This window comes from Bos javanicus, chromosome X (genome assembly GCF_032452875.1).
Source record: "Bos javanicus breed banteng chromosome X, ARS-OSU_banteng_1.0, whole genome shotgun sequence".
NCBI lineage: Eukaryota > Metazoa > Chordata > Mammalia > Artiodactyla > Bovidae > Bos > Bos javanicus.
In genome coordinates, this window is record NC_083897.1 from 117,063,079 (window position 1) to 117,088,849 (window position 25,771).

General features: G+C 37.2%; 1 protein-coding gene across 1 annotated transcript in view; it reads right to left on the bottom strand.

Moving 5' to 3' along the window:
- The window catches only part of IL1RAPL1 (interleukin 1 receptor accessory protein like 1), a 702,885-nt gene that overhangs the window by 323,458 nt on the left and 353,656 nt on the right, over nt 1-25,771 (bottom strand). Inside the window, exon 4 of the mRNA XM_061410523.1 lies at nt 6,216-6,290. Coding sequence (XP_061266507.1) covers nt 6,216-6,290 — 75 coding nt within the window. The remainder of the gene's footprint in view (nt 1-6,215; nt 6,291-25,771) is intronic.

Sequence of the window (25,771 nt, forward strand, 5' to 3'; positions counted from 1 at the left end):
CCAAACAGTCAAATCTGGCTTTCTTATCTCTGGGAGGGAAGGTCATATTTGAATCAGATGCATAACTCAGCAACAAAGTACTCTTTAGCATCAACAGTAATGTGTGTCACTTTCAGAATTAGGTAGCAAATTTAACACCTGAATTATTTTGTTTCTAGGATACTGACATTAAGAACTTCCCTACCTGAGAAAGGAAACAGTCTTCCTAAATAAGTAACTATTCAGATAGTATGTGTTTTGTTTCAAGAAAATAATAGCTATGAAAATATAGACCTAGACAGTAAATGTTAGAGAGCTAATTTTCACTCCATAAAATAATTCCCTATATACTTTTCTTGGATTAAAAACTCGACTAGAAGATATGTAATACAACAAATTCCATGCACTATATGTATATATATACACACATAAGTTTTACTACATATAAAGGATTGAAGCAGAATATGTTTCAATAACCACTTTAGCAAGATAGTAAATGAAACATAGTCATGTATGGATGTGAGAGTTGGACCATAAAGAAAGCTGAGTGCCAAAGAATGACGCTTTCCAGCTGTGGTGTTGGAGAAGACTCTTGAGAGTCACTTAGACTGTAAGGAGATCAAACCAGTCAATCCTACAGGAAATCAACTCTGAATATTCATTGGAAGGACTGATGCTGAAACTGAAGCTCCAAGACTTTGGCCACCTGATGTGAGGAGCTGACTCAATGGAAAAGACCAAGGTGCTGGGACAGATTGAGGGCAAAAGGAGAAGGGGGTGACAAGGATGAGATGGTTGGATGGCATCACTGACTCAATGGACATGAGTTTGAGCAAACTCAGGAAGAAGTGAAGGACAAGGAAGCCTGGCATGCTACAGTTCATGAGACTGCAGAGTCAGACATGACTTAGCGACCGAACAACAACAAAATGAAGCATAAAATTTTCATGACAAAAAGTTTTCCTATTAAATTATAAATCAGGATCTATTATATAATACATGAACATTTTTCCCTCAGTCTGCTTGAAATTTAAAATTCTGAAAACTATAATATGGTGTATCAGAGCAAGATGTGTTAGTTAAGTCCTAGTGTGACATTTTACTTTAATTAGCCTGTAGTTAAATTGGATCTAGTCACATGTGTAGTGTGTCTTTTACAAGGACAGACATTTAAAAATTTGAGGTTTCAACATTGTCATCAAACACTTTCCTTAAGATGGCAATGTCTGGTGAATCCTTATAACTCATTCTGATACACAAGGCTTCTTTTCAACAAATTTAACAACAGGAAGCGAATATTAAAGAAAAACAACAGCCCTGTTGAACAGTTTATTCAGTTCAGTCTCATTATTTTTTTTAACAGAAAATCTGGAGATGTGTATCCTTTGTAACATGTATATCTTATTGTCAATTAGTATTTATTAACATTCAGAAAACTAAGATCATGGCATCTAGTCCCATCACTTCATGGGAAATAGATGGGGAAACAGTGGAAGCAGTGTCAGACTTTAATTTTTTGGGCTCCAAAATCACTGCAGATGGTGACTGCAGCCATGAAATTAAAAGATGCTTACTCCTTGGAAGGAAAGTTATGACCAACCCAGATAGCATATTCAAAAGCAGAGACATTACTTTGCCAACAAAGGTCCGTCTAGTCAAGGCTATGGTCTTTCCAGTAGTCATGTATGGATGTGAGAGTCGGACTGTGAAGAAAGCTGAGCGCCAAAGAATTGATGCTTTTGAATTGTGGTGTTGGAGAAGGCTCTTGAGAGTCCCTTGGACTGCAAGGAGATCCAACCAGTCCATCCTAAAGGATGTCAGTCCTGGGTGTTCTTTGGAAGGAATGATGTTAAAAGCTGAAACTCCAATAGTTTGGCCAACTCATGTGAAGAGTTGACTCATTGGAAAAGACCCTGATGCTGGGAGGGATTGGGGGCAGGAGGAGAAGGGGACGACAGAGGATGGATGGCATCACCAACTCGATGGACGTGAGTTTGAGTGAACTCCAGGAGTTGGTGATGGACAGGGAGGCCTGGTGTGCTGCAATTCATGGGGTTGCAAAGAGTCAGACACGGCTGACCGACTGAACTGAACTGATGCCCAAAGCACATCACAAAATTACTGTGTACTTATATTAAGACACACAGACTCTAGAAGAAGTTTTCAGTTGAGCATTAAGATAAGCAAGAGAAAAAATGGATAGAGACTGCAAACTTTTCAACAATATGGATTAGATTTATTTGAAACCCTCTAAATGTGGATAATCCTGAAAAAAGAGGCCACAGTCATATTCAGCAAGTGAAAAGAAAGAACTAAGATGGGGAAGGAATAAGTGATTCTGATACTTAAGGAAAGTGGCTTTTTGTTTAAGGGCCCTATGTTATAAAGATATAATACTTTATGCAATGTATCAAAAAAATGAAAAGTTCTTAAATTCACTTCTAGTGAGAGTCTGTACTTCTCTGGTAAGAATTCTAAAGTTATGTATCAAGAAACTTTGGAGAAATTATTTCCTTTTATCCAGTAATTTTCCTTTTAGCAATCTGTCTTGTTGAAATAAGTCAGAAAAGGTATGGCTAAAGATAACTGTGTCATTATTTATGATAATTAAACTTGGAAAAACCCAAATTTCCAGCAATATCTATGAAGTTATGGGACCATTCACAAGGATGTCATACAGCTATTAAAGGGGTATTTTCTGAGAATATTTAATAGGAGCAGAATGTTTCTACAATATAAAGTATAAAAAACACAATTCTTTTCTGTATTTCCTCCAAAGGTCTATCTGTAATTAACCTATGAAACTAACTTATATTTTTAAAGCAAAAATAAAAGCAAAATTTAAATAAAGTACTTCTCATATCTAGATGAGTAATTAATGATAATTTTCAGTAAATTCTAAGTTATTATGTGTCTCACTAGGACAAGGATGGAATGAATTTCTACTCTTTGAAAGTCTGGTAATGATTAATATAACATCCTCTGTACTAGAAGTTTTTGAAAATGGGCTCCTGGCTATAAGAAGACCACATCTCTGATTGACATCCTTAGGGCTCAAGTTCAGCAAGACAATGGTGTATGTCCTTTGATTCCTTTGACTATAGCTGCTTGAAAAGAATAAGTCAGGCTCACGCCCTGGATTGACCTTCAGAACTGTACACTATGATTTCTGGGCCTTTTGCCCAAGAAAGTTCTGTCCACATGTTTGCTGATGCCTGAAAGTTATTTAAAAGGGACAGAGTCTTTTTTTTTTTTTTAACATTTAGAAATAACATACAGATGCCACTTATAATCACTAGCTGTAACCCCATATTGATTGGAATTCAAAACCACCCAATTTACATGTTTTATATGAGTTTAGTTACTATTATATTAGTTTTTTCCCAAGTATTTTGAAATTTTTGGTGCCTTTTGCTTTCTGTACTGAAACAGTTTAAATGATCACTATCAGAATCTTTCCAGTTTTGAGAAGATGAAAGAATTAGAAGAAAAGAAGACGCGAGGGATGTGGACAGTGAAAGGCAGGCATGGCTAGTAAACAGCAGAGAAAGCAGAATTTGGAGATGAAGACGAATCTATGCATTTCGTGCTTTTGTCTAAGTCATTATGAATGTGTTTTATATATTCACACACAAACTGGAGATTTGCTGGCTAGATATGTGTTTAAATTAGCCAAGATGTTCGTGTTAGGTCATCAGACGTGTATGTAACTCAGCTTTGTGTAATTTCTAATAGTTGCTCTTGTAATTAATGCACATGGTAGTTTTATTCACCACTGAGGTTAACCCTCAATTTAGGACAAGGTTGAGTCAGACCCCTGAGCTCTTGGTCAATGGAACTTTGTTGAAGATTTTTACCTTCTCATGAAAGTTGGCATAACTTACAGGTTCCCTTTCACTGATCCTGGCCACCCTCCTTACTATATCCCCCGCCGCCATGACTCTTCACTCAGTTCCCTTCCTTAGGATTTGATAACGCATTTTGAGCCTATAGAAAGTAATAGCTTTTTCAGACCTGGAAAAGGCAAAAATCAAACCCCAAAGGAGGTGAAAAATCAAAGTACACCTTGTAGAGAACATATTTTAGGCGTCTCGAGTCCTTCCTTTTTTTGGCCCTTAACATTGTTTCCTATTCTCACTTGTCCTTTCTTTATCTCCCTCAATACTATACAAGCTAAAACACTAAAGCGTAGTTATTTCAAATCAACTGTTGCTCAGAAATTCATGGATTAAGGTTACATTTCTCAAACTAGTAAATGATTTATCACATGGAGAACTGGAGTCAGAAAATAAAACAAAAGTTGACTAGAAGAATGTAAGTCCCAGGTTGATGTCTATGGTTTACTTGGAATTTAAAGTGAGCTCATGTTCCTTTAGACAGTGACAATAAAGGAATTAATTAGAGTATTTTTCTGGAGCATTTTGATAACAGACATGCCCATTTTTCCTCAAACAAATATGCAGACACACCTTCTAATTTGCACAAAATTTTTCATATTTCAATGTGATTTGATTAGTTTTTGTAATTTTTGTTCAAGAAGAGTGATTTTTTAAAAAATAGAGCTTTAAGAATTATTTATTCCATTTTGTAGAACATTTTAGTTGAAGACAGGAAACAATCTGATATATTCAAAATTTAGGGAAAATATAAGGAAATTCAACGAGCAGCCATTTTTCATAAAATTGTTTGAATTATGTTCTCAGAGATACAATTAATATCACTTTGGCAATGTTCATTACAGATAACTAGTACAATAAACCACTCCTTCTTGGTACAAGATATTCATAGTTTTGCATAACTCCTTAGAAATACATCTTCCTAGGGGTTACTGAAAGGTCTATATGAACATTGTAACTTATGAAAATCTATATTTCAAAATTTCTTTTCAAAGTAGCAATACTATACCTAATCTAATAATATACCAAATCTAATATACCTCAATATACCATAATATGAATAAAGAGCACAATACAATTTTAATATGTTTGTTTTATATACAGCATTGCTTTAATGTTGCTTGTGGTCTCCTACCTCAAAATAATGAAATTACAATACTACTTGCATGTAAGATGGATTTAATCCAAAGGCTTGGGCTTATCAGCAAAGAAACATTACTGCTCTGACTTGTATAAAAATTACATATGTTTATGCCTGAAAGTTGGTGAATATTTCCAGTGTTGGAAATTTGTTGACTACAATTATTTTATAGTCTCTAAACCCATCACCTTACCTTTTTGCACTACAACTTTGGATATGCTATTAGTAAGATGATCAGATCTGTAATCTTCATTTTGAAGACAGATTTACAATTTTGATCTAAATTCTCACCCCAGTAACAATAACAACATTGATAACATAACCGATGGGCAATCAATTTTTTTAGTTGTATTCATTAAATGCATTTTTACTTTCAAACAGTTAATGTAACAAAATATTCCTTAAAAAACATGAATATATGGCTAGAATTACATTTTTGATAACCTTTCATAATAAACCACTAAAAGCAAATAATTTTCTGCTAAAGTTTATGATATATACACACATGCATACTATATCTCAAATAAAAAATATAATTGAATGTACTGTATGTATTTATAAACAAGAGGGGAAATTTCCCATAATTTGGTATAACTTAGTACAGATAAGTCAGACTAAGAAACTCTAGACTTAACTCTAAGATAAATATGTTAAAATTCAGATTTGTGGACAACTAGATATTTTCATCAGAACATATTCTGTCCATATTCTACTGTTTCAGCCCTTTAATCAAAAGCCACTTGCTCACATTTTATAAATACATTATCCATAACTGTAATAGTGTCATTCATTTTAATGAATCTCTACCCTTTCCCCCAATTTTAAAAACTGTACTTTAATGTATTACTGGGTATTATAAGTCAAATAGTTCCACATTACTTGTTGTAAAACCAATTCAAGCCTTATAAAATGACAAGATAATATCAGCAAAACTCTGCCCATCTAATTTCTCAACAACCACTTAATTTCTCAACAACCATCTAAATAACACATGAGATTTGACATCCATATGTCCAAATTAATCCTAATGCAGGCATGGCAGGATGCAATATGCCATGTTTGCTGGTGTTTTCTAATTTTGCTCCCTTTAAATAAACATGGCCTTAGCTCGGAGTATTACACCAGGCTACAATCTAGGCTTAGTAATGGTCAGAATGTAACAAGAAAAGTGTACTAACAAGAATTAAGGCATTACTCACCCAGCTGGGTCTCCTGAATCGTCAGTTTACTTTCCATAGGATACAACAGCTTGGGTGGTTTATCTGTCAGAGGGGCTGAAAAACAATAATAATACAGATTTAGAGTTATGCTGCATAAACTGAAGGAGAGAACACAGTTTATTTTCATAAATATTTCTCATTCTCTGAGTAGTGTGTCAAAACATTTTACCAGGTAGTGACTTACATATTGCAAGTAGTACCTTCAGGCAAGCTGAAAAGCTATTAGATTATACATGAGTCAAATATAACACTACCAAATTGACAGTCACAGGAGACTGCTGAAGTACAGAATTAAGATTGCTCAGACCTTATGAATATATGATTGTACTTTACCAAATATTTTAATCGGTATCGTATTTTCCTTTTTAAAGGGTACCCTACATTTTCTGTGTTAATTAAAGATACACATGATAACTGTATCATGCATTTCAATGACTTTGGGGGGCATAATATTGTCTATTTCTTCCTAATCCCATTCCTAGATTTCCTACTCTGGATCACATTGCCTCAAAATCCATAATTGAGTAATTCAGTTTAGTTCAGTCACTCAGTCGTGTCTGACTCTTTGCGACCCCATGAACCACAGCATGCCAGGCCTCCCTGTCCATCACCAACTCCTGAAATCCACCCAAACCCATGTCCATTGAGTCAATGATGCCATCCAACCATCTCATCCTCTGTCGTCCCCTTCTCCTCTGCCCTCAATCTTTCCCAGCATCAGGGTCTTTTCCAATGAGTCAGCTCTTCGCATCAGGTGGCCAAAGTATTGGAGTTTTAGCTTCAACATCAGTCCTTCCAATGAACACCCAGGACTGATCTCCTTTAGGATGGACTGGTTGGATTACCTTACAGTCCAAGGGACTCTCAAGAGTATTCTCCAACACCACAGTTCAAAAGCATCAATTCTTTGGCGCTCAGCTTTCTTTATAGTCCAACTCTCGCATCCATACATGAGAACTGGAAAAACCATAGCCTTGACTAGACGGACTTTTGTTGGCAAAGTAATATCCCTGCTTTTTAATATGCTATCTAGGTTGGTCATAACTTTCCTTCCAAGGAGTAAGCGTCTTTTAATTTAGTAATTATATTAAGTATTTCTCACATACATCTCCTATAAATGAAACAGCAATGTGGCATTACATTACTACAAGCTGCATACTCCAACATGCACATAAATACTCACCAAGTTATATTTTAAAATATTTCCATTTAGTCAGAACACTTTATTGCTATTATCTGTGATACTTTATAATACTTATTGCTAATTTGCACGATATACTGTCTGATTTTTAGCTTCTACACATTATTGCTCTGTGCACTTATCAGTCTATCAATGATCAGCACACAGATCTAAGAGTGGGCTATTAAGCATCTTGAAGATAGGTTTCCCACTCCATACTTCATCCTGAGCTAAACTAGACAATCTGGACTTTAGGCAAATAGTCAGTGATCCTTCATTAAAGACTCCCTGCTCACCCTCTTGGACTAAGAAGCCTGCCAGGTCCCTATGAAATCTGCCACTGCAACTTCAACTCTGTAGGAAGTACAGAAATGACCAATTAAGGGTTGCTGAAATTGACTGAAAAATTAAATGATTTTGCATCGAGGGCTTTCTTCCTTCCTTGCCAGGACATGCCAGTGTGGTTGGTAACTGGAAGGTTGATCTAGACAGCAGTGCCCCGAGTCAGCCACATATCCTCCTCACCAGAGGATTCAAGAATTCAGTCTGCTTTGGCAGCTCACCACTCTCTCTCTTTCACAGAAAACACAGTCAGTGCAAATGGAAGATGCATCCTAACTCAGAAAAACAGGGATGAGTTTTAAGAGTCCTGGTTTGAAAGACCAACCTCACATAGGATCAACAGCTTTTGTTCATAACTAATTGAATACATTATTCATCTTCATTAATATTTAACACCAGGCTGGGAAGGAAGGGGGAAGGAAAGCTGGGGTAATAGGATGAGATAAATCACTTTGAAATTCTTCTCGAAAATTTGACATCACTCTGATTAACCTTAAACACTTGTATTCCTTGCCTAAAGTGATCTTAACAGTTTTTTATTCTCCTATCAGCTAAATAAGTCGATTATTCACTGAATGTCGGCAAAGCAGTTCACCACTAATAGGTTAAAAAAGCCACAGGTCCTAAACCGTGGTTATCAAATAATTTCAGTAAACTTGGAAAGCAACTATGGCAGGTAAGCCTGGTGTGCTGCAGTCCATGGGGTCGCAAAGAGTCGGACGCAACTGAAATGAACCGACTGACGGCATCAAAATAACCAGCTTATTCAGTAAATTAACTCAGTTTAGAAAAGCTTGTGATTGTGTAGTTACAAGTAGACAATTCAACAGTTATAGTAAGTAGCTGAGAAAAATATTCTCTGTTCAAACACATTCTAGACTAATTTATCTGTAGAGAAAGATAATAAAATCCCCACATAGGACATTTGTTCAGAAATATAAAATGGTTGTATGGTTCTCCATTCCAATTCACCACCCACCGCATGGCATAGTACTGCATCATTAAGACCTTTTTATATTATCCTCATGGGACAGCTCCAAGTTAGCAGAAGAATCATAGAATGTTCAAGCCAGAGAAAATTCTAAGCTTATGAATTTGTTTGATATTTAAATTGTGTTCCCTAAAGCCCTATGGTTTCCATAGCATCCCTCTGGGCAGATGAAATGCAGACAGAGATAAGGGGTGGACTGGGAGTTGACTTCATACTTTGTTGTACCACCTATTCCTCTCTTGACAAAAATATCCCTGCTTTTATTTATCTTACACATCAGTATTTTGTCCAAGATTTTAACCAAAAAAGTCCAATCCAACTTAACTGATGTACTGTATATTGGGCACTGTTATGTGCTAGGCATTGTGACAGGGGCTTTGGAATAGCTTTGGTTTTTGCCTTTACCTCTTATAGTAATTAGAAGTTAAAAAAACAGCCATAGTGGAAAAATTCTGAGCTGGGTCAATTCTCCTGTTTTAGAGATCAATGATCGGAGGTGCGAAAAGCACAAGCAATGTGCCAAAAGTGACAGAGGAAAGACCAGCTAGAGTCCTTGCTGGAACTTTGCCTCTCAATTCTTTATCACCTGATCCTTGAAAATTCTATCAAGCAACTACTACAGCTCTGCTCAGTGTTTCCCCTCAAGGTGTGAGCAATCTGTTAGGAGAGCAAAAACATGCAAGTAAGTGACCTACTACAGCAGAGCCCTCATATTGTGCAATCTGTCATCTCGATGTTTTGATATTATGCTATAAGAGGATATCATTTAGGCATGTTTCTTGTATGATTCACTTGTCTTTGATAAAAGTGAACTGAATCTATCAGAGAGCACAACAACTGACCTCAGATCTGACATATGACCGAGGACCATTAATGGGAGGACCATTAAAGCTAAGATGTACCTCCACAGTCATTTGAGGGTGACCAATTGTGCTGCCACAAAGAAAAGAAATGTGCTGAATTACCCATTATTTGAATGTTCCTGACACTTTACAGTGTTTAATAAATATTAGTTGAATCTAAGTGACAGAACAAATGCAGGAATGGTAATGACCAAACAAAATGACCACATGCACACAAACACAAAGCCCTCTTCATTTTCTGCTTGGGCAAAAGTAGGACTGAAAGGAAACTCAAACAAACTAGCTCAATTAAAAAAAAAAAAGGAATAAGCATTAGACCATGACTAGACCAACTGACATTTTATTGTCAAGAAAACAACTTGGTTTTCGGGGCATTTTCTTTCTCTCCTTTCTCTCTCTCTCTCTTTCTCTCTCTCTCTCTCTCTCTCTCACACACACACACACACACACACACACAAAGGTGAAATCATTGAAAAAATAATGCAAGTCTGACAGTAGTGATAGGAAGCACAGGTTGATTTTAAATCTTAATCACATTTTTCTATGAAAAAAAAATACAACAAGTACAGTAGAGATGTTTCTCTGGCTAATTCTGCATTGAAATATTTATACACATTCACCAAAAAATATATTTTCTGTCTCTCATTTTATTTTATTTTTCAGAGATTTTATTTTATTTTTCTCATTTTATTTTTCAGAACGCTCCATTGACAACATTAAAGATAACAGTTATTTTAAAATAAAAATTATTTTTATTTTAAAATTAAAATCTTTATTTTAGAATAAAAAATCTTTTACAAAGTTATTAATATGTCCCAATTGACAAATCATTCTTTAGAGTAGAAGGGAAATTATAAAGAACATTTGTGCTGCTTACCAGCTGCTAGTTAGGGAAACATCTAGAAGCTGGTATACACAAAGTTGTATATAGGAATAATTGCTGTGTTAACATTCCACAAATAATTATGAAGAGATGAAGTTTCTCTCTTTTTTCCCTGTGCCATGTACACTTGGGTTATGGAATAACAAAAAAATAGGATCCCATATTCCAAAGCAAAAGTGACAAGAGACCAGGGTAATGAGGCCAGTATTCTCAATTTTTTCTAATAATCTTAAAGAGAAGTATGAAATATTTAGAATGAGTGGATCTTTGTTTTGACATCCCTCTAAAATTTGTTTTTAGTCCCTCAAATACTATTGAGAACAATCAATACCTCTTGGATACTTAAAATTGTCCTACTATAAAAATCTGTTCTTTCAAAATCACAGATACTTTTCAAAATGTATTTTAAGTAGTGCCTTCTCTATTTTGTTTCTTAGAAGCATTACGGTGGAGTAAGAAAGATAATACACATAGTTTTCAGGGAGACATGAGTCTACTAATTCCTGATTCTGCCTGGTTGGCTTGGCAAGTTAAAGAATTTATTTAAGGTCTCCGAGTCTCAGTCTCCTTATATATAAAATGTGATATTTTCCCTTATGGCTTGGTATGAGGATTAAAAAGGATAACAGATTAAATGCTTTGATATGCTAGATGGAAAATACATGATGATACCCATCAAAGTTTGGGTTTGGGACAGTAGCATTTAGCATTCTTTGTAGCTGGAGAAGAAAAATATTATTGTCTGTAAAATAATGAAGTAGAGAATTAGCTAATTCAAAAGACATTTAGATTCTGACTATAAGAATCACGAAAAAAAAAAAAAAGAATGAGGAATATTTCCTGCATTAGTTTCAAGAGGAGAACAACTGTTCCATCTTCAAAAACAATTTAACAACAGCATTTGGAAGACTTTTTGATGTGCAAGCAATGTACTGGGAATGTAAACGACTCAAAGATAAAATTCAGCTTTTAACCCTTACAGAGCTTACAACCTAGATAAATAATTAAAACATAACTCCACAAATCAATATCAAGTGCCTTTTCAAGTATCTGCGAATAATAAGTACTACATATAAAAAGACCAATAAGGCATGGAGTTCTACATAAGAATGTATGAAACGAGAACACCTATATGAGGCATTGTGATGAGCGCTATGCTGCCGCGCTGCTTAGTCACTTGAGTTGTGTCCAACTCTTTGCCACCCCGTGTACTGCAGCCCGCCAGGCTCCTTTGTCCATGGGATTTTCTAGGCAAGAATACTACAGTGGGTTGCCATGCCCTCCTCCAGGGGATCTTCCTGACCCAGGGATCGAACCCTGGTCTCCTACATTGCAGGCAGATTCTTTACCACTTAGCCACCAGGGAAACCCCATGATGAGCACTATGAAGTGAAAGTGAAAGTCACTCAGTCGTGTCTGACTCTTTGCGACCCCATGGACTATACAGTCCATGGAATTCTCCAGGCCAGAATACTAGAGTGGGTAGACTTTTCTTTTTCCAGATGATCTTCCCGACCCAGGGATCAAACCCAGGTCTCCTGCATTGCAAGCAGATTCTTTACCAGCTGAGCCACAAGGGAAGCCCTGTGATGAGTGCTGTACTCAGAGATAATTACTTTATGACCCTATTTAAACCTACCAACTAAATATGGTCACAAAACAATACTCACAGATTTATTCAGCTGACAATAAAACATGCTCTGTGGCAAACCCACCAATAGGCTTCATTTTACAGTGGGTTTTTTTCAGCTTGTTTTGTTGTCTGCATGTACTTTTTTATCTTAAAGCCTTGACAAACAACTGCCTATTTTCCTAGCAAGTCAAGGGAACACGAACTACTCATAGAGCTTCAGTGACTCAAAATAGGATTTCAGTTCTGCTTTCTTTGGTCTGGAATGTTTGAGGATTATTAGTTCTCCAGTACTCTTGCCTGGAAAATCCCATGGACAGAGGAGCCTGGTGGGCTGCAGTCCATGGGGTTGCTAAAAGTCGGACATGACTGAGCACCTTCACTTTCCCATTTCACTTTCATGCATTGGAGAAGGAAATGGCAACCCACTCCAGTGTTCTTGCCTTGAGAATCCGGGAACGGGGGAGCCTGGTGGGCTGCCATCTATGGGGTCACACAGAGTCGGACACGACTGAAGCGACTTAGCAGCAGCAGTTCTTAATAATGGAGCACAGCCATTGTGAGAAATATAGCAAGTATCGTGTTCCTTGGGAGAATAAAAATGAAAGGCTCAGAGAGAATATCCAAGTATACTAGGTGAAGCTATTTTGGGGTAGAGAGGTTCTCTACTCCTCACTTGTCTCCAGTGCATCAGGACTGGCAAAATGTATCTTTTCTGTTGCAAACAATTATGTTAGCTCCCAGGGGTGCCATGGAGCCTCAAAAACCTCAGAGAGCAGGAAGTGACAAAGCAAGGGAGCAGAGAGTGCAGGGAGAGCAGTTTATGAATAAACTAACACCATATACGTGATAACCTTGATCTTGGAGTCATGTCAAAGTGATAAAGCAAATGCTCCCAAGGTGGAACTCTTACTATATCTATTAGAATGCATGTATTCAGGAAAATCAAAAGTTAATTTGACTAGCTTTGATACTTGATATTTTATTCATATAGTTTGATAAGTGTTGCTTATAATGCAAATTAAAAACACGTTCATTCATTCATTCAACAAATATTTTTAATGCATCTCCCCTTTGCCAGAAAGTTCTCTAGTTATAAGGGGATATGACTGAACCAGCCAGACACAACTCCTGCTCTCATGGAGCCTGCATTGCAGTGGGGGAGATGGAAAATACACATGTAAATGAATGCATGTATAACCTAATATCAGGTAGTTCTAAGTACTATAAAAAATAAAGCAAAGGGAAAGAGACTAATGTAGGTGCTATTGTAGAGGAATGTCAGGAAAGCTGGTTTTGAAGATCATTTGAAGCAGATCTATGTGAAAGGAGGAAACAAGCCATGGAAAGGACCTGGAGGAAAATTATGGCAGGCAGAGGGAAGAGCAAGTGCAAAGGGCATGAAATGGGCATGCACTTGGCATGTTTGAGGGAAGGCACAGATCATTCTAGTTATCCTGACAAAAGGAAAGAGTGCCAACAAGTTCAGAGACAGCCATGGACCAATTCAGGCATGACCTTGTAGAACATGGAAAAGAATGGGGTTCTATTCTAAATGTAATGCGACTGCATTCGAGATTTTTGGAAAGAGTGAATGGCAGCATTTTTATGCCTGAAATATCACTCTGGCACCTTGGTGTTCAAGTCTAGAAGGATGGAGTTTGAACCAATACAATGACTGGTGATGATACGTTGCTGTTGGTGGTAAAAATGATAGGGTATTGTTCCTTTAACTATTTGGTAGGTAGAGTTAAAATTTTCTGATGGATTTGATACGAAATGTAAATGAAAATCTAGGCATTAAGTGGGGGGAGGTCCCAAGATATGCACTTGAGCAAACACATGAAGGGCAGTGTCATTTACTGATATGGAGGGAAGTACAAGAGTAGCAGTTTAAGAAGGCGATAGGAATCAAGAGACATAGCTTATAAATCAATTCAGTCACAGCCTATTATCCAAAGAGACTAGAGAACTTTCCTATTGATCAATGATTTATATTTGAAAAAGCAAGCCACTGACTGACAACTCATCTTCTCCTTCTGGTCCCCCAGAGGATTGAGAAAATAACCTTAAAAAGTTCCATGTTTCAGGCTGATGCCATATTCATTTATCATGAGATAAACTTTGGCTAATCTCTATTTTCCCTTGCTTTAACATCATTCATGAAAAATGATATACCAGCAAATTCATTTTTGACTAATAGAATCAGGACCATGCTGAGCCAAGATATGAAGAACAATTCTCTAGTATTTCCCTGATTCAATATGTGGCACATATTTAATCAGAAAATTTAATATCAGACATAATTTAGTAAGTGAAGAGGCACTAAAGAGCCTCTTGATGAGGGTGAAAGAGGAGAGTGAAAAAACTGGCTTAAAACTCAACATTCAAAAAATGAAGATGATGGCATCCAGTCCCATCACTTCATGGCAAATAGAAAAAGTGGAAATGGTGACAGATTTTATTTTCTTGGGCTCAAGAATCATTGCAGATGGTGACTGCAGCCACTAAATTAAAAGATGCATTTTCCTTGGAAGGAAAACTATGACAAACCTAGACAGCATATTAAAAAGCAGAGACATCACTTTACTGACAAAAGTCTGTATAGTCAAAGCTATGGCTTTTCCAGTAGTCATGTACGAGCGTGAGAGTTGGACCATAAAGAAGGCTGAGAGCCAAAGAATTGATGCTTTTGAATTGTGATGCTGGAGAAGACTCTTGAGAGTCCTTTAGACAATAAGGAGAAATCAATCTTAAAAATATCAACCCTGAATATTCATTGGAAGGATTGATGCTTAAGCTGAAGCTCCAATACTTTGGCCAGCTGATGTGAAGAACCAACTCATTGGAAAAGACCCTGATGCTGGAAAAGACTGAGGGCAAGAGCAGAAGGGGCGGCAGAGATTGAGATGGTTAGACAGCATCACCGACTCAATGGACATGAATTTATGAATTTGAGCAAATTCCGGGAGATAGTGAAGGACTGGGAAGCCTGGAGTGCTGCAGTCCACGGGCTTACAAAGAGTCAGACATAACTTAGTAACTGAATAATAACAACAACAAACTGCAAAGTATTAACAAAGACGTTATGGGATTTATATTTCATCACTTTCTGTTATCTTGAAGCTCCCAGGGAACATAAACAGTGAAAGATTATCTTCATTCAATAATTATTTTTAAAATAGAATCACTAAAGAACATCATAGGAAAAGTTAACTAACATGGAGCTAATGTTAGGGCTCAGGTTCTGTCTTCATTTGTTACCTTCTACAGTTATCTCTTAAGCCCCAACTTACCAGATTCCATTATTGACCACCCCACTTGCTGCACCCAGACTCATAGCTGATTCTAGAACTTCGTCCAGTTACCCACTACACTACACCATGATTCTGACCTAACGAGCTGAGAGTAATATGGAGGGCAAACAAAAGAGAACATAGGTAGGCAGAATAAAGGTGGCTTAATATTTTTATTTTTAAAACAACTGCTGCTGACTTTTACATAAATGTTGTGAGGCTAATTTTTAAATGAATGCATGACTAATTTCAATCCTCCTAAATAAATTTGTGTGTAGTCAAAACTAAAGCAAAAAAATGGTGAGAAAAATTAAACAATACATAATTATCTGTGGAAATTATGATGAACCCAAGGAAAAGAATGCTGATTGATATAATAGCTATAATCAAGTAGGTAAGCATGCCAACTACTGTTTTCACTTCTGTTGACAGGCAAGGAAAGAATTAATGGTCACCAATTAGCTTCTAGGGACAATAGTCAATTCCAAAAAATTATGTCCTATAAGTGAAAGTATCTCTTCCCCAGCAATGAGAAAGAAAGCAAAATTATCATAGCATATCATTTTTTTCTTTTTCTATTAGTAGATAAAAGGCCTTCAAGAAATGAAAATAATAAATCCCAGGCTGTCTGGAAATGCTTATTAAGGGAAATTGTGGAATACACAAAAGGCATCATGTTACTACTGAAAGTCAGAAAGTATTTTATTCTCTGCTTATTTATTCACAGTAAGACATCACATTTCCAGAGTATAGTGTAATGTAATTTAATGTCCTTCCCAATTATCTCAGGTTGGTTTGTTATATTATACTTCAATGTAGAAGAATTTCTAGAATTTTTTTTTAAGTGGCAAGGAGGAGTTAGCCAGGGATTAAAAAAATGTAGTCCATGTAATATCTCAATTTAGCACTAAAAATTAACAGAGCATACTTCACTTAATTTTATTCACAACCTGTTAAATTGACATGTAAGCTGGAACTCTCAGCATAAATTTAAGGCCTTTAAGACACAAAAACATAAATTTAAGATTGCAAATAAGTATATGTGTAGGAAAAATTAACACATGGTATTTTGGGGTGTGCAGTTACATTATTTAATTTGATCATCCATTTCCTACTATGAAAAAGTCTAGAAGCTTCCCCCCAAACCAATAGCCAGTGAGGACAGATGCCAAGATCTGAACCTATGTCATCGGATTTTAATGGTCACATGTTTTCCATTTCTGTAGTCTGCTTTCCAACATTTGTGATTTCTAATGTAGTTTCTATTAGACACCTTATTGTTTTTCTGGAGAGTCTGATGATGTGGGGAAGACTGGGGGAAACATTTTGATATATTTTGGAAACAGAGAGAGGGAAAGGTCTGTCTTAGAACTAAACTGTACTTCACAATCATGAAGCTTTTACTGTAGAATTTAAATAAGCCTAACACTTATTTCTTAAGATTAGAAAGGAGGGTTAACATCTATCATTAGCTCTCATAAGTAGAACCCTTTATTGATTACAGAACTTGAGGATGACATACAATTTGAGGCTCTCATTATGACAGTGGACCAAAAAAAAAAAAAAAAAAAAAGGTGGGGGGAGCATTCTAGAAATCCTACTAAAATTGCTACCAAAGAGAAAATGAACCTTAATAAGTACATTCTCCAGGACAATCCAAGGTCCATAAATATGAACTAAAATCTTAAATTTTTTGTAGTAATTGTATAAGTATTAGAGACTTCCTTTAGAGTGAAATTTCATAACCACTCATATCCTGTAAAAAATAACATCACTTTTGCATAAAATGTGGAAACACAAATTAAATAAACAATTCTACTATTACTGAATTGTACTCTTGTAGATGAATCAAATTTCATTGGTGATCAGCTTCCTATGGGGCAATAACAGTAGATTTGTCAAATATTCATGAATATGCAACTTCTGCACTGGCTTTAATTTTCTTGACTTCTGTCAATGATAAGGTTGCATTGGCAGACAGCACAGATTCCTCTGATAGTCCAGTCCAATTTCTATACACTTGGAACCTCCCAATTCCAATATAATAGTAACAGAAACACTGTATACTAAGTTACAGGCTGACTGTGACAGCTAATGACATGACTGTTAAAGAAATATGCCTACAAATAAATAGCCTCTCTCCCTCCCTTTCTTCCTTCATCTTCCCTTCTTTCTATTTACCTTCCCTCCCATCTTCCTTTCCTTCTTTTCTACCTTTTCTTCTCCCTCCCTCCCTGTTTTCATGTCATATTTCCTTCTTTCCCAAGAAATCCAACTGAAAGGCAGACTGAAGGGAAAGCATTTTGTTTTCTCGCTGGTTACAGTGCAAAAACAGAAACCTAAATTTCCATTCATTCATTTATTCGGCTATAACTTACTTGCCTACATAATCACCATTTTTTCCTATTTAGATTGTTATCATTCATTCAAGTAACACTGTTGGGAATGATCTTTTTCACAGAGATCATTTTATAAAAAATGGTAATTTATCAAATAATAACCTCCTACCTAAAAGGATTTGAAGCAGCTTCAACAATGTCTAAACGCTTACTCAAGAGCTCCTTTGGCAGTTTTTTATTGTTTCATAAAAGAAAAGTCTATCACAAGTCATTAAAAACGTGATTACCACAAAAAACAGTCCAAGAAAGAAAAGCATGCCTATGAGCAATAAGATCAGGGACTCTTTAAATAAAACTTGCTATTCAAATCTAATTATGCTGCAAATGCTGTTATATTACTTTTGCTATCAGTATATAGCCAAGAGTTACTTGGCAGCAAATGGGGGTTAGTCATTTTAAGAATTTTCCTTTCAGCAATGCAGGAACAAACTGCAAATTTGTTCTTAGTTGCATCGAACACCACTCATATCCTCAAAAGAAAAGAAAATAAGAACCAAAACAAAAGCCAATTACAAACAACAACATCCACAAGATGTTGATAATTACTGTAACTGAGTGATGGGTACATGGAATTTCATTCTGCTACTCTATTTTTGTGTCTATTATGCTTGAAATTATCCAACATAAAAATAGTTTTTTAAAAATATCACTATGTGAAAACTTTAGGGGTTGCTAAAATTTTTGAATGCTATTTATAGCATGAATATGTGCATATATCTACATATGTCCATATAGTGAAGAATAAATTACCAATTTGAGCCAAGTTTATAACAAGAAATGAAATGAAATTGAATTGCATCTATGCCAGCTCTAAGCAATACCACAGCTCTATTTGCTCAGCAAAATTTATTTCTATACGTCTTCACATTTCTTTGTTTATAATAAATATAGCAAAGGCATTTTACTCTAGGAAAAAAGCACTAATACAATTTATCAGTTCAACATTATTGAATTACGAATTACCCTTAATCTTAGTAGCTTAAAATAGTGGCCATTTATTATTTTCTGTGAGCCTACCAAACAGCTGGGAGGAGAGTGGATCTTGGCCCACACTGGAATGATCTTTGCCCAGCTCACTCATGCATCTGTGGTCCACTCTCAGTCAAACATGTGGCTTTGCTCACCTGGGCTGGGCTTGCTTACATCTCTTGGATGTAAGTCTTTACAAGCTGAGACTTTTAGTCAGTAATTGATATGGGATCAATGGAGGTTTGTAAGGAGGGAAGTAACATGATCCTATGTGAAATGTTTAAGCTCCTTTAGCCTAGCACTAGCCTCGGGCTGCTCTGCATCATGGACATTGAACATTCTGCCATTTCCCCAGTTCACCATTCTCTTAGATTCTTCTGGAATGTGCCTCTAGTGCTCATTCTGAAAGGTGATACTGCTCCTTTTTCAATCCTAATGCACCTTCCGTAACTACCACAGATATCAGTTTTTAGGTGAAAATTTCCTGCCTCCAGATGGGGTCCCAAAACACAACTTCCTTATCTCCATCCAGCCTTTAAGAGGCTGGGTTATAACTTTTCCTTCTACACATCTGACTGACTCTTGAAAGTATAAACTCCATGAGAACAGGGATTAACGTGGTTTAAAAAAAATCTTTTTTAACCTGCATGTTCCTAATGTTTTCAGTGTTTTCTGTAGAAGGTCGTGTCTGACTCTTTTGCAACCCCATGGACTGTAGCCCACCAGGCTCCTCTGTCCATGGGATTTCCCAGACAAGAATACTGGAGTGGGTTGCCATTTCCTTCTCCAGGGGATCTTCCTGCCCCAAGGATTGAACCTGCATCTCTCATATCTCCTACATTGGCGGGTGGATTCTTTATCACTGAGCCACCTGGGAAGCCCCATAACCTTAATGTTTTCAGGTTTTTTTTCTATATAAGGTAGAATATAGTAGATGTTAAAAAAATTTTTGTAGAATGACTCAAGGAAAAATTTAAGTGTATTTCATGCATTCCATTTTAAAAGGCAGTAATTGCATGCTCTTTTTTTCCTAAAGATTTACATTGAAAACTGTTCATTAAAAATACATTTTAGATGGCTAATGAGACAGGCTTCAGTTAGTTTAGGAAACTTACTCATCTAGAAAATACACTACATGACTCCAAAAAATAACTGTTAATACATTTTGAAAAATAACTACCAGTTATTTGCATAGTTACATGAGAATATGTCATCTTTCTTGAGCAATATATGACCAGGAGTTAGTACATTCTTCTGTTTCTCATATCTGGGGAATCAATCTTAATTTTACTACGTCTCTTTTTGTCTACTTATAATGTAAAGATGAAGATAATCAATCACTCAATCAATAGTATGTAAGAGCTGCCGGTGATTAGCCTAGCATTTGTGTTGTTGCCATAGGGCAAGGCCAGTTAAGTCCAGAACAAGATATTCACAAGTAATTTACACTCTGGTTGAAGATACATGACCAATAACACAACAACAAATGAAAGAGCCTATATAATAAAAAGTTGAACTATGTAGTTCTGGCTATGGGTGATACCACAGTTCTAAGTTAAAAGACAGAAAAGATAGGATATTAACCAGAGAGATTCACGGATGAGGACATGTAATAGGCAGAGTAGATAACTGTACCTGAACTAGACTACCCAAAAAGACCAAAACTTGCCCTGTCCGCCATGATCCCTCTCACACACTTGGCAAATAATTGCTTTTCTGTTGGTATGAGAATGTACCATAAGATATGAGATGACACAATGTAAATAAGAATTGCAAACCAAGAAGCCAAGCAAGGAAGACATAACGTATGTTCTAAAAGCATACAAGGTTAATAGTTAATAAACCCTTTTATCAGACTCCTGTATTAGACCTCTTTGTCTCATATTTGCAGTGCAAAAGTCAAAGGCTTTATTTAGAGCCAAGAAGTCCTAAGTTCAAACCTTGGCTTTGTTCCAGTACAAAATTGTTTTCTGGAAGTTCCTTCACATGTTTGAAACTCAGTCTCCTCATCTATAAAGTAGATATCAAATATATTTCTTAAAAAATTGATCTTTTATAGGTTTGTCATGAAGTTTAAAGGAAGTGCTTCATAAGGGTAGGCCTAGCACAGAAAGGTATTAGGCCTAGGACAGAAAATGTGCTTCAAAAATGTTAAGTGTGCACTAACACTGATATTAGGGATTTGAAGACCTCCAGAAGTAAGGACAAAATGTAACTGAGAAGAGAGGAGGAACAGGTCATTCCAAGAAGAGGGACTAGCATGAATACAGAAACAGCTGGACTTGATACATCATGTAAGCTGAGAGGTTAACGAGGCAGTGGATCAGAGGCATTTTGAGAAATATGGGCAAATAGGCATCTTGAAAACCATTTTATTGGAAGAATTAACAAATACAGGACTCATGAAGTAAAGGCCAGATAAATTAATCTCCTAGGATTAATGTATAAATAAACAACAGATTATCTAAACCTGATTTTCTTCACTGTAAATTGGAATGAGGTTATGAATTCTGATTCATAAATCTACATACTCCAAAATGCTCTTGCTTGGATTAAATGATGTTTCAAAGACAATGGCTGCAACCAATAGCTAATTCCATACTGATTAACCTAGCTCTGACTGTCAGATCATTTAAGATGGAGAAGTGGATGGTAAATACCACGCAGTCTGTAAGACCTAAAGGCAAATTATTAGATTGCTCCAGGCGCCATCAGAAGAACAATGTAAATGCCACAACTGACCTGAACTCAGTAAGGTAAGGCCTGCAGGTGTGACTTTGAAGCCACTTTCAGGCAATGACAGTAGTTTGCCATATCGTCAAATAACAACAAAAAACAAGAGAACAGTGTCAGCCAGCAAATATCCAACTATGTTAGCCACATTAAAAAATTATGTCTGCTTTGATGCCTGTATTCTCAAGTCACTACACTATTAATTTCATGTGTGCCTGCTGGTCCCACAATGAGTTCTTAACGCTTCAAATTAATATTTGTTGAGCCTGATAAACTGCTATATTGGGCTTCTTTTTCATCTTTGGTTCCTAACAGATTATATAGTGGAGAGTCTGTATTTGAGGTGCATTATCCACTATGGTAACTCCTAACCTGAGTCACACTGGCCACATTTCAGGAGCTCAATAATCACACGTGTCATGTGGTTACCTTACGAGATGGGCAGATCTGGGACATTTCTATTACTGCAGAAAGTTCTGTTAGGCTTTACCTTTCTCATGCCACGACGTATCTGGAAATTATTTTTGTGGGGTACCCCGGGATAAACAATTTCGTGATGAGAAGTGATTGGTCTAGATGCTCCAGCTGCCTCAAAGAGCTCAGAGGAACTAGATCTTAGCAGATCTGAAATCCATTTGGGGTACAGTCAAGTGTCACAGCACATCAGTTAGAAAGCTGTGCCTTAATTGATGGTATCCAATCCCACACAATCAGAGAAGTATAGTGTCTTGTCCTCTTGAAAAATACTTACTAATCAGGTTTGTATTTCTAATTAAAATGATAGGTGATCGGAATGTCAAAGATGTTTGAAAAGGCTAAAACCCAAGCTGAAAGATATTGCTGATGGTGAAGGCTTTTGTGAAATGCTATGACAAACCCTGGGATTGAATTTCATGGTTCCTGCAATCTCAAAGAACTAGCAAACTTGCTGGCAATGTAAATCACAAAACAGAATGTTGAAATCTTGGGATAAATTTTCAAGACAAAATAAGAGTAGTAAGGCTTCTTTCTCATTAAAACAAAAAGACAAGGAGGAAGAGGAAAGGTGAGTTACTTGTGGACACAGACGATGAACTGCAGATACCACGGTTATTTGAAAAGTGGATGGAAGTCAATGGCAATTGACTAGGAAATTGTCAATTGTCTAGGAAAGTTTTAGCACTGAAGCATTTGTGAATGTTCAAGTTGCTTCCCAAAATACAGAAAGTGTCTTTTCTTTATGATGATTTTAAGTCACAGGAAAAGCCTTAGTTATCCAGGCATTATCACTCTGGCACTAAGTACTAGGCAATCCAAGGAATGCAAGATACAGTAAGATCTGCTTTTCACAGCCCCAGTTTCCAGAAGCATGGACTAGTCAAGTCAGAAATGGAGAAATGAACTCCATAAGTTCTTGGATTTTAATGGGTTTTTCCACTGAAGAGCTAAAGATATCACACAATATTCTCATGGAAAAAAATAAAAAAGAACCAGGTATTCTAAGTACTACTGAATATTTTACAGCTGGTGGTGACAGAGGCAGAACCAAGAATTTGTCTGGCTGTGCTCTGCACACATACCCACTGAAGACCTCTGTGTGCCAGGTGCTGTTCTTAGTTCTGGAGAAATGGCAGCAAATAAAACAAAGCCTGTACAAAGTGGGGAAAGATGCACAGGAATTATAGAGGCAAATGAGATAGAGCAAGGTAAGAGAATTGAGAACAGTAGTCTGTTTTATAAAGGCTGGTGAGGGAAGAGCTTACGGATAAAGAGACATCTGAGTGGAAACTCAAAGGAAGGGAGGATACAGGCCATGGAAATATCCAGGAGAAGAGCATTCCAGGCAAAGAGCAGAGCAATTTCAAAAACACTCAGGTGGAACCATGCCTGGAGCATGTAAGTAGTGAAGAGGCCATTGTCAGAACAGGTAAATGAGTTGAGGAAATGAGCTAAGGAAAGATCAGAAGGATACAAAGTTAGAGAAATACCCCAGAGTCAGATCCCTTACACTGGCTTTGGTCGTCTGGTGAGGGCCTAGGGACTGAAAGTCACTGGTGATTTCTGAGCAGAGAATAACATGATCCAACTTGTGTTTTATAATTGACTTTGCAGGGCAAATCCACTATTGTGATGGGGAAGCAGGTGGACATGTCAGGAGGCAGTCACAGGAGTCCAGATGAAATTCGTTGGTTTGGATTAAACCAGCAGTAGTGATGGCAGAGAAGTATTCAGGTACCAAATCTCCTGGGTTGGCCAAAAAGTTCATTCAGGTTTTTCTGTGACATCTTATAGAAAAACCCAGACAAACATTTTGGCCAACCTAATACTTTCAAGATGGATCCTTGGAATGTGGGCCATGAGGTAAAGGTGAGGTAAAATCAAGGCTGACTGCAAGGTTCTGGCTGGAGTAACTCCAAGAAAGGAGTCGCCATTTATTGCTGCGGGAAGACGGTGGGAGGAGCATTTGGGGGTGCATATGGGTGGACAGGTCAGGAGCTTGCTTCTGTCCATTTTAATGTGGAGATACCTCTTGAACACCACATCTGAGCTATTTGGCAGACAGCTGGATATATGCGTCTGAGATGCAGGGCTGAGTCAGGGCCAAAGAAATTAATTTGGGAGCCATGGCTCAGATGGTAAAGAGTCTGCCTGCAGTGCATGACACCTGGGTTCAATCCCTGGGTCGGGAAGATCCCATGGAGAAGGAAATGGCAACCACATCCGTATTCTTGCCCAGAGAATTCCATGGACAGAGGAGCCTGGTGGGCTATACAGTCCATGGGGTCGCAAAGAGTCAAGCATGACTGAGTGACTAACGGTTTCAGTTCACTTTCAGCAACTCACAGAGCATTGAAAGCCACAGGCTGGATGAGATCACCGGGGACATGGGCTCCACTCTGGGTCTAAACCTCCCCCTCCTCAAATGCTGACAAAGATACAAACAAATCCAAGAAATAGCAGCGATTACTGCTCAGCTGCCACACAGCAATGCCAGGCAGCTGCAATGCCCCTGGGTAAATACCCAAAGCAGCTAGTACTTAGCATTTTTACAAAATATTTTGAGAATCCATCTTTCTGACAGCCTGAGAAATACACAGTAAGGCAGCCTTCCACATGAGTAAAAATAATGCGTGCATGATCTGGTAGCATAATGCCAACCACCATGGCACCAGCTGGAGCCACACTGATGCCTCTTCAGCTTCATTTCTTTTAACTGAACAGCTGGACTAGAGATCTAGAGAGGGCTGAAGTGATGCCACAGGCTGAGCAGGACTTCCAAAACCCTTCTAATACCTGACTGCCTAACAGTGTGCTCACAAGAGCCTGCTAAAGGCGAGGTACTTATAATACAGCTTCTGTCTTAAAACCCTAGCCACCTCAGAAGCATATCCCATACTCTGAGTATAAGGTATTTGAATCTTAACCAGATTAATCGTCTTTAAGGGTCGGCTTTGACAACATGAGTAAGAAACGGACCAGCCAGTCCATGTAAGAGATTGAGGGTAAAATGAATGAAATCAGCTTGCTTGTCTGCTCGTCTAAAGAGTTGCTTTATGCTGCCAAGTCAGCATGTGTTCCCCAAGGCTGTTCCTGCTCTTCTTAACTACAGAAGCTTCAAAGCCACGCGGGATTGTAGATTTCAACTCAGGTTCTTTTTTTTTTTTTTTAATGTTAATTATGATGAAAAGATCACTCTGAAAAGTCAGTGCTATCATCAGCACATCTTTTGTGTGTAGGGGTGAAAAGGTACCTGAAAATAACACTTTCAAATAAAGATCACTAGTCAGATCCAGTTGTGAGATACATCACATAGCACATACAGTCCAGCCATCACAGGAATCAACCAGCTAAGAAAACTCACTCTATGCAAAGTCCTGTCTCAAAGGAAAGCCAGATAATGGTTGAGGGGGACATTGCAGTTGGGCATTATCTGGTCGTAAGTCTGAAACAGCAGAGAAAGCTGAAAACAACGATGACAAAAAGAATCGGAAAAAAAAAATAAGGTTAAGTATTCTTTAAAAATGCATTTCACTTTCAAGAATAAAGGAATCCTTTTAGTATAAGTAGCAAGCAAAGAAGTCACTTTCAAAGCTGCATTAAAACCTAAATTTAGCATTTTGTGTATGTATGAGGAAGCACACTTGATATCTTCACTTACTAACAGTTCTTTTGATAAAAGATAACTCGGCATAGCACGTTTAATAAATTCACATTGGAGCCAAATGAATTCACATATGTACTTATATACTCACCATATGTATTTTCAAAA